Here is a 10657-nt window from a genome sequence, read left to right as displayed (position 1 = left end):
TGTGCTTAAGAGTCATCCTCGCCATTGGCGCTGTCTCTGTCATCCTCTCCTTCCTCAGCCTCTTTTTCATCATCCTTGATCAACTCCAGCTGTGAGAAACAGACACAAATAGGATGGAGTTAGAGGCACTCCATGTGTCCCTGTTCCCCCCTCCACCACCTCTTTCTTTCCTTTCCCGTAGTTTTCACCTGGTCATCCCCCTGATCTTCATTATCATCATCATCCAGTAGGTCCCCCTCCTCAGCAGAGTCATCTGCACCCCCTCAGACTCCATCTTCACATTAGTCTCATCTTTCTTCTGGGAGCTGCTGCTCTGCTTCTCTTCTGACTAATCATTCTTCACCTCTGCTCTGTTCCTTTTCAACTTTTTCCAGGTTTTCCAGAAGAGAATCCATTTTTTGTTTTATCTGGGTCAACTCCTTCTTAATGGCCTGAATGTCATCTCCTTTTAGCTTTCCAGACTTGGAAGCAATCCTTGTTTTCCACTCTTAGAATTGAAGCTTTTGCCCCTCCGTGAAGTGTTCCCTGACACATGCTGGCATTTCGAGGGCACTACAGCATGAGCAATAGGAGGTGGCGGTGGAACACGTACTGGGAAACTATACATCCTGTCATCATAATCCCGCTGAAAGGCAGAGTCCAAGTCAAAAGAGGAGCTGAGTAGAGGGTACGGAGAAGGGCGTTCTGGTACTGACCCGTACATCTCTGCTGCAGAGCGTTTTACACCTGCGTTTCCTCAGTTCATTTTTGGCTCTGCAGCCAAATTAAAATCTAAACCCTGGCCAGCAATCATCCTGCCATCCTCTCCTGCCACAGCAGCCCGGGCATTCCTCTCATTAACATACTGAACGAAGGCAAAGCCCTTATGAACAGAGCAACCCTCAATTCTGCCATACTTCTAGAGGATGGCCTCAACATCAGACTTCTTGAACACAAGAGTGTTGAGATTCCCAACAAATACATGGGAGATCATGGAGCGAGGATCTGTCTTGGTAACATTGCTGGCCATTGCGACTGATGGTAAGATTCCTCCCAAAGCCTAAAAGCTCAAGCAAAGTTCCACTAGCTTATATGTTTCAAGAGATATGCAACTAAGAAAGAAGAGGGAAAAGAGATTTGATTCTGAGTTTCTCGCTCCCGGGTTCTAGGCAGAAAAGCCGACTGCAGCTGGAGGTAGGATATGCAGCTATAACCACTCCATCTCCAACTTTTCAGAGAGTGCTATTTGGACCTATCTTCAAATTCATAAGCCTATGTCTCCATTTCAAACTGGTATTAAACTGATATGATGATTTCTTAATTTCAGATACCATATTTTGCAATTCTGGAATGCCCACATAATTTTTTAAATGTATGCTAAATTTTTGTTGTAATATTCTATTAAAGCATGCTACTAAAATAATTTTATGTTAAAAATTTGACCCATTTTATTCATTTTCCCCTCAATTTTGTTTAATCAACTAATCATAGTTATTTTCAAATCTTTCTGTGTTAATCCCAAATTTAAATCCTTCATGGATCTGTATCTATCCCTTATTTTAATTCTGGATTATTGGCCCTTGTTTCTGCTTCACTGCATTATTAGTAATTTTTTGGTATGCTATGTAATCTGGCTATGAATATATAGAATCTCTAGAGTATTTCTCTCAAAATGTTGATTTTGTTAAACGATCAATAGGTCAGTTTGATTCTGTTGGTGTTTACTTAAGTCTCTGTCAGGACGAGGTTTTTGTTTTTTTTTTCCTTCCAATTATTCTTTCTATCCTGGGATATAGCTCTTGCTCCTAGCATGTGGTCCTTATTCTGGTAACTCAACTGAAAGCACAAGGGGTCAAGGGGTTTACCACGATCTCTTTACTCCAGCTAGTCCAAACCTTCGATGTTTTCCTGTGTAGTGCAACCTCTGAACTCTTGGAGCTTCTGGACCCCCAGAAGCTATTTTCTGCTAGGCTTCGCTAAGTCTGTCCCTATTTATAGGGAGCCTGTAGGTAGGCTGTGCAAGCACGCTACACAGACTATAGGTCCCTCTTAAATGAGGCTCACTTCTTTCTAGTACTTTTTCTCCAGATCTACTATATTCACAATCCTAATTCTCATCTTTCCTCCATGCAGCAAGGCTGCCACTCTCGTCTGGGGCTGTAAGTCCTTGTACTGAGGTTTAGAAAAGACTTCTAGGGGTGACTTGTGATATAGCAGTTAAGGCAGCTACGTACCATAAGGCCAACTGCTTGGTTCACGTCTCAGACTGAGTGGCTTGAAAAACACACTGGGCGGGACCAGCAGTTAGTGTAATGGCTATGTCACTGGACTCCCATGTAGCCAACCATGGTTTGAGTCTGGACCCGGTGGCTTAAACTCATCCTGGGTGCGTGTGCATGTGTGTCCGAGATACCAAGAGGACAATGGAGGAGAAGGGATTGCAGCATGGCCATCCCCCTGGGGGTGATTTCTCTGTGTCTCTCTGTTTGGTGAGCGCATGCGCCCTATAGCAAAAACCTCTCCCCCCCCCAAAAAAAAAGAAAAAAAGAAGAAGAAAAAGACACTGGGTCAAAAAAAAAGAAAAAAGAAGAAGAAAAAGACACTGGGCATATATGCCCAAAATCTCAAAGGGAGATATGGAGGAGAAAGGATTGCAGTGTGACCATACCTGGGTGAGGGGGTGCTTTCTCATTTTCCCCTCCCTCTGTTTCTCTCCAGCCAAGTGCATGTGTCTGCTAGCAAATTAAATGAATTAAAAAATTGTTTAACTTAATAAAATAACTTCATAAAATATTACTGGGAGAAAAATGCTGAATTAATGTAGGAATTACTTTGTAGACTTTCCAAATCTCAAGGACTGCAGAATTTCCATTTACTCTTTGTGAAAATTGTTGCTTTGTATGTTTTTCCAGTTTTACAGAAGTTTATAGTTAGAAGGTAATTCCACTATTGTCTACACTGCAGGAACCAGAAATCTTTTTGCCCCCTAAGGTAGCACTTGTTATATATTTTCTCTTTCTGAGGCAATTGTCAAGGCAATAATCAAAGGTATCATGTGTATCAGATCTATTGTACCTCATGGAACTTATTTAGATATGCTTGTCACACTTAAAAAAAGAATTGGGAACTAATATTTTCTTATCACTAATTAGTTTTGTGATTCCTCTCATTGGTCCTGATGCTGTTATCTGTATCCGTGCCCTGTGAATATGCGGACATGCTAAGTAATTTTTGTCCCTCACATATTCATTTTGCTGTGTGATAATTTACAGACAATTCATTTAAAGAATTTTAACTTATTTTAAGTCTTTCATAAAATAGTCACCTATGCACAATATCTTATCACTTGCAAATTACATTTTAGGTTTTCAATTGGTGATGGTCTGCTTTGCTTCTATATAAATATGCTGCCCCTCGAATTGGAGTACTTCTCTCTCTGCCTCTTTTGTTCTTCAGTCTGATTAATTTTTATTCAGCTAGGTTTCAAGCTGAGGTACCACCCAGCTCAGGAAGCATTCTTGAGCTGACATTTATTTGTTTTTATAATACCATTTGCTCTCCCAATTTAGTCCTCTTACTTTCCAGGACTGCTTGATAACGAAAGTGTGTTCTCCATTAGAATATATATTTAATGAGGGAGGAACTACTTTTTACAAGCTCCCTGCATAGCACCTAACAGGTATTCAATAAATATTTGTCGAATGATTGAATGTTTGAAGCTTGTGCATAATGGTGGGTAGGAAATAACATCCCTGCATTATAGGATTCTGAAATGAAGTAGAAAAAGAGTGACTCTCTTACTCAGTATGATAGAGCAAAAACAACGAAGAGGGAAATAATATAGATACTATTAAATATGAACGAAATCTACAATTGGGACCAGCAGTTAGCGTAATGGCTATGTTGCTGGACTCCCATGTGGTTGACCGCAGTTTGAGTCCCGGACCCGGTGGCTTAAAACTCACGCCGGGCGCGTGTGCGTGCGTGCCCAAGATCCCGAGAGGAGAATGGAGGAGAAGGGATTGCGGTGTGGCCATCCCCCCTGGGGGGTGATTTCTCGCTTTCTGTCTCTCTGTCTCTCTCTGTCTGTCTGGCAAGCGCACACGCCCTATAGCAAAAACCTCTCCAAAAAAAAAAAAATCTACAATTAATTGCATTGTACAAAATTAGAACCAAAATTAAATGAAACATTACAGAGCATAACATTGCCCATTTTTGACATTTTAAGATTTGGCCTTATGATTTTCCCTAACATATGAACATAATGTAACATAAGGATATACAATATTCAAGGTGAAAATGTCCACTTTGATACAGACCCTTGTAACTGAATTTAAGGAATTGTTCATTCAGTGATTCTTGACTTAGGGATTAAGATGTCAGGAATAGTTGTATTTAGGACAGACAGTTACTACACTGAGTGTTCATCGGTGTTACTAACTTTTTCAAAAGCAAACTCACTTTGATTTATCAAGTGTATGCGTCTCAAAACTATGTTAGAAGTGAGGAAAAACTGATACTTCTGCCTTGCTCTTGGATGTGGAGGGATCAAGGACTCTGCTGCATGTTGAGTTGTCTGCTCAGATCTGCCCAGAAAGACAGAATCATACATGAGGGCATCACATTCCACCTAGTGACACCATCTCCACAAAGATTTCCAGATGGAGCAGGTCTGCGCTTCCACTGTAGTGTTAAACTCATTTAAAGTGCTTTCCACATAAGTCAGGAGATAAAAGGTAGTGGGAATGCAGTCCTGATCCCTTGGGCCACTACCACCACCCCAGGGGTTGGGCTGCGTCTTCAGTTCTCATTTAGTGCATAGACAGCAGGTGGCTGCGAAGCACTGTGTCTCCACGGCACAGAAGTACGAGGCTGAGTCCTCAGGCTGAGCATCACTGATGTGTAGTTGGCTATATCGTTCCTTGGTGTTGACTGTGCATTTGAGTCTTCCATTGTGCTTTGTTCCTGAAGCTATGTAAAACAAGGATATGAGGCGTCCTCCAGGACTTTGCTGGAACCACTGCATACCGGTCATGGTGCTAGAATAGTTGCATGTCAGGAAGGAGTTTCTCCCTTCTTGGAGGATCAGGACTTGAGGACTCTGCTCCACCTTCATCTGCGCCCTCACCCCTGTTGAAGGGAGAAAAATAAACACACAGGAGGGTCACTGCAAAATTAATTAACTTTTCCCAAATGAAATAAATTTCTCTTTAGTTTCCTTCCTCATGATAGAGGACACACACACAGCACAAGAGACCTGTGTTCTCACTCTTCCTCCATCTCTTCCTCTCCCCCCTTGTTCCATTCTAAATTGGCTTGTGCTATTCTTCCAGGTTCCCTTGGGGTGTTCATAACTTACAGCAGATCTGTATCCATACGAGGCTCAGTAAGATTCCTACTTGTGTCTTCATGATCCTTTACTCTTTTCTTGGGGACACCCCTTGATGATAGCAAATGTCTTCAAATATTACTATGTGTCGTATCTTCAACTTGCAACTAATTCTGTTCTTGTAGCTGACCTATTTCATGTGATAGATTCAGCAGCAGTTACTCCCAAGTGTTTTCACTCAGCTTTGTCGTGGGAAACTCCACCTACTTGTGGTCTAGTTTACCTTCTACATGCTGTGGTATGTACATGGATGTCTGCGTGTGTGTGTGTGTGTGTGTGTGTGTGTGTGTGTGTGATGAAGAGATTGTCTCTTTAGGTTTATGAATCCTTTTGGCATGTGTGTGCAAATTCTAGGTGTACATAGAATGATTTGTGTGAAGAATGAGAACATAGTAATTTAGAGAATAGAGAAACAGTTTCTATTAGAAGCCACAGATAAGAGATAATTGACCAAGCTAAAATCCAGGACATGATCAGACTTTCCTGAGTTGTGAATGGTTTATATAAAAATCATAATCAATTTCCATTTTTTATATTCTATATATCATACTTATTGAATTTATTAAAGTCAAATGATAAAATAGTTGTCTAGGACCTATAATCCATGACTTCTATGTTGGTCTTAAAGGTCTGTATCTGCACTGTCAACTCAACATTTAACATACAGACTTAGTTTTCATCCAGGGGCCATTGTTCCCTCAGGGGCCATTGGGCAGTGTCTGGAGACATTTGTGTTTGTCACACTGAGGGTGTGCTGCTGTCATCACTGAGTAGAGTCTGGGGATGCTGCTAAATACCCTGCAGTACACAGGGAAGCCCTCTCCCCCAAAGAGTCTCCTGGCCTAACTGTTAGAGTAATTCTGCTGTTGAGAAACTCTTACTGACAATACTTCCCAGTGAGAACTATGCTCCACCGTTTTCTCCTTGCATTTATTCTCCATTCTCCTCTTCCCAACTACACTTAGCGTGCTCTTTATTTGCTTCATTCTTTCCCTTTGCTTTTCTTGTCCTTAAGTTTCTGATCTTATATGAGATGTAGGCATGGTTTGGTGACAAACAGTAACTAGAGATTGGAAATGATTTGTGGACAAGCAGATAAAAATCTCATATTGGTCTCTGATTCTAAGAATATAGATTCATAAAACTAAAATTAAACTAATGTGAAACAAATTGTTCTGTTGTAACCTCAAACTCCATTTGGACTCTTGGAGATAAGAAAATAGAATTGGTGATGAGAAAGCAGAACCACGTGTGTGAGTAAGAATTTTCTGATCCGTACTTTCTTACTACCTCCTTGTCCCCTGGTTCTCCCATCCCCCACACCATGGTCTAATTAATAGCCTTTTTCATTTTGATTCTCATTCTCCCATAGGTCTAAAGAAACTTTTCTCAGGTTAGAGTGCCCCCTTGTGCTCTAAAGTTTGTAGTTAACACCACACCACATGAAGCAATGCAGCTGCCCCACCCAGGGTTTTTGAATGTGATTTTATGCACATTTCTTTTATTTTTAGGGAGATATGAAGTGATTCAGAAGCGTGGGAACTGCCCACTTTCTCTTGGAAATGATAACTCTGGACTCTTCCTACATTTCCCCCTTGGGACAGTATCTTATACAAGCCCCCTTATCTCTGTTACAGTACCCCCTTTGCTGATGCCTTCTTGAAACACGGACCTTCCTTTCCATCACCAACCTAAGAAACCCACCTGTGACCTACAAGCCTCCGTTTCCAGATGTCCCGCCTTGGTGGGCCAGACCAATGGAAAACTATTTCACTAAATACCAAACCTTGTCTGTCACTCTCAAAATTAAATAAAAGGAACCTCTTTACCTGATCACCCCAAGAAAGGCAGATATACCTTTCTCTGGGTCTAGGTTGCACACACCTGTGCTAAGAAATAAACTGAATTAATTATTTTTTTAAAAGGAAAGAAATGATAGCTCTGAATGGAGGTTGCAGGTCAGAAGATTCTTCAGGTTACTCCCTTGAAAGAAGATGGCTGTGGGAACTAATCAGTGACCCTCTGTTACCATGAGATGGAGTTCCTTGGTAGCAGGAACTTCGTCTTTCCGTATTTTCTGAATAAACATAGAGCAGGACATGAATGAAGTTTTTAGTATGCCTGGTGAAAACTGTGGTTCTCATTTTGAATTTGGAAATTTTAAAATCTATTTTGCTAGGTAATTCACAAAATGTCGTTAATCCTGACAGTAACCCTGTGAATTAAGTACTTTCTACAGTATTTCTGATATTAATGCTCGGAAAGTTAATATACAGTGCCCAGAGTTACACAGTCAATAAGTGGCAAAACCATAAGCAACCCCTACTCTCCACGGGGTCTGTGTCCCTTTTGAGAGAGAGAAAGAGAAAGAGAGGGAGAGAGAGAGACAGATAAATCCAGCAACTGGGGGAAAGACACTGAACAATCTTCTTGGGGAAATAACAAAATCTGCTGCCAACCCAGAACACTTCTCCACAAAGGAAGATGAGAAAGAACACAGTTTTATTACTAAATAAGCATTAAATCAGAATGTCATGCATATCACAGCCAGTCTTCTAAAGAGATTGCAAAACCAGCAATTTTACCTTTTATGTAGTCAAGCAGATGCAACTAATTGCATACAACTTCTCAAGATGAACATACTAGTCCTTACATAAGAGGACTGGATTGTGCCATTTGTCACACACAGTCTGTCCTCGGTTTACCTGGTAACTGAGGTAGCAACTTGTGTTTTCTAATTTTGTTTTCTGAAGGAAAAATGTCTCACATCTTTAGGACAGGAGGTGCATTTACAATGAGGAGCAAAGCACCAGCTGAAGTTAGGCTCCTACCTGGCAACAGGAACTGAGAGATTAGGGCACGTTCTTCCTTTTAAAGAAATGGCTCCCAGGCTCTTGAGAAAGCCCTGGGTTGTAAAACTGACAAGAGGCCCTTACTTAGCTTTTAAAAAGTTTTATATGCATCTCAAAGGGACAGAGAATTCACAATTACATTTTATATAATAAATGCCCTAAGAAAAGGGAAGAGTAGCATCTCTTTCTCTTTTTGTGAGGGAGAATTAAAATTATTTTCTTACTTTTAATTTGTATGGGCCCTTAATTCTTTTTTTTTTTTTTTTTTTTTTTTAGCCCTGTCTCTATTAAAAGTCTGAACTTTAAACAGATTCTTGGACTGATGGTTCATATCCATTAGCTCATTCAACTCTGGTGCCGATCTCATCCCCAGTAGCTTTTCCAGAACTACGACCTTCACCACAAAGCTCCATGAGTTTTCCTAATTCATACTTGGGCTTCTTCAGCGTTTTTACTTTACTTTACTTTTTTTTTTTGGAGAGGTTTTTGCTATAGGGCGTGTACACTCACCAGAGAGATATAGAGACAGAAAACAAGAATCAACCCCCAGGGGGGTGGCCATGCCGCAATCCCTTCTCCTCTATTCTCCTCTTGGGATCTTGGGCCAACATGCACACGTGCCTGGCGTGAAGCCACTGGGTCCGGGACTCAAACCGCGGTCAACTACATGGGAGTCCAGCAACACAGCCATTACACTAATGGCTGGTCCCAGCTTTTTTACTTTTCTGACAAAGACATCATGGAGAAGGTAGATGGATTGGCAAGCCTTTTCTATGTCTTTTCCAATGCTGTCCAGAATCAGTTTATTGACCACTTCTTTCAAGTCATTTGTCTGCTCTTCCCGGGTCATGATTTCCATCATCTTCTTCGGATTTGGTGAACCTGCTGATGCTGGGCATAAGAGGTCTTTCTCATCTGATGTGTTTTTTGGTAAACTCAACACAGAAGGGACGAAGCAAATACCCATCGGTAGTCTTGACATCGACATGTGCTTCAATATGGTCTGCCATTTATTGAACATGGAACACTTTTTGTCATGGGTGAGATCCATGCCATGGAAGTTAGTCAGGCAGTTCTTGCCCTGAACATCCTCAGTAATTAGCTTGAATTTCCTAAATGCGACTTTGTCTTCCTGCAGATCTGTAAGGCTCACTTCAAACACACGGCCCTTAAGGCCGTCAGACACAATTTTGGTTCCTTGATTCCTGGTAACTAGTGTTTTCCCAATATTTCGTATGTTGAACATAGCCAGTGCTTTCATGTCATACCAATCTTTTTTAGAAAATGTATCAACCACTTTCTTCTAGGCTCCCTTTTTGCCACCTTTCATAAGGTGCTTATTCTTGCCATCCACCATGGTGCTACTCAGAGAGTCAAAAGGGTGTCTTTCTTTTTTCAAAATTTTATTTATTGTTATTGTAATCTTGCTCATATTATTTTGAATCACATGTATCTTTGCAGTGTATTACATTTCTTTTTCCAGAAAGAATACCATGCATATCAGTCAAGACAAAGACATTACTATCCGCATCATCATCAGATAGCTTTATATCATTTTTCCAGATTATTATTATTGTTCTCATTATTATTTAAACATTCAATCACTATATATCATTTTGCTTGTAAAAAGAACTTACCCAACATGAAATACTTCTCAGGCCAGTCCAGTTGAGTGTGCCCTTAAAATCTTTAGAAGGAAAGGATTTTATATGATAAAACTTTCAGAAAATGCTTTTCAAATGGGTTATGAGGGAAGTGTAAGAAAAAAAAAAGAAAAGTAACCTTTGAAATCTAATTGTAAGAAAAAGTAAGATTACAGTTATTAATTACTGGCATGGAGATCAATATTGTCAATGACTAAAGGCCTTAGGATGAAAAAGTGTAGTCCACAGTCTCTGTGAATGTAAGAAATTGATATGAAAATTTATTTATTATTATTATATTTTGTTATTATTATTTATTTATGCATTAAATTGCTATACATCATTTAAATTGTAAAGAGATTTACCCAGCATGGTCTATACCATACACTAGGTGAGTTGAGAATACTAGACACACATCGTCAACAGGCAGCAAACCATATGTGTCCCACAAATATCTTACTTCTCCATTTTTTCTCAAATTTCCCTCCCTGCACTCTTCCACTCTCCCATCCTCCTTCTACTTTGTTTCCAGTGTCCATAACAATTTTCAGTGCTTTTATGTTCTCCAGTCTTTCAGTCTCTACCATAGAGTGCAGACAGTCGACATACTTTAAGTAGAGACATACAATATCCCTGTTTCATAGCCTGACTTGCCTCACTCAGCAATAAATCTTTCTTGTTCGTCCACTTTCTATCAAATGCCAGGATCTTTTTTTTTTTTTTTTTAAATGGCTGAATAGTATCCCATAGAGTCTATTCATCTGTTTGGGGACATTTGGGTTGGTTCCATGTCT

The 10657-nt window shown here is 40.3% G+C and overlaps 2 pseudogenes and 1 gene segment (V, D, J or C); all 3 read right to left on the bottom strand.

Annotated features, from left to right (window-relative positions):
* Window positions 1-5: 5 nt before the first annotated feature.
* Window positions 6-1009, bottom strand: LOC102499684 (heterogeneous nuclear ribonucleoprotein C-like; annotated as a pseudogene).
* Window positions 1010-4786: 3777 nt separating this feature from the next.
* LOC114007118 (T cell receptor alpha variable 22-like) lies at window positions 4787-5525 on the bottom strand. The segment is given in 2 exon segments: window positions 4787-5109; window positions 5339-5525. Coding segments are annotated over 2 exon segments (375 nt in total).
* A 2997-nt stretch (window positions 5526-8522) lies between these two features.
* On the bottom strand, window positions 8523-9577 carry LOC106734487 (40S ribosomal protein S3a-like; annotated as a pseudogene).
* Between the last annotated feature and the right edge of the window lie 1080 nt (window positions 9578-10657).

The sequence above is a fragment of the Tupaia chinensis genome, unplaced genomic scaffold (genome assembly GCF_000334495.1).
Source record: "Tupaia chinensis unplaced genomic scaffold, TupChi_1.0 Scaffold000126_2, whole genome shotgun sequence".
NCBI classification, from domain to species: domain Eukaryota; kingdom Metazoa; phylum Chordata; class Mammalia; order Scandentia; family Tupaiidae; genus Tupaia; species Tupaia belangeri.
The sequence above is the reverse complement of the archived record's forward strand: the minus strand, read 5'-3'. Positions and strand labels throughout refer to the sequence as shown.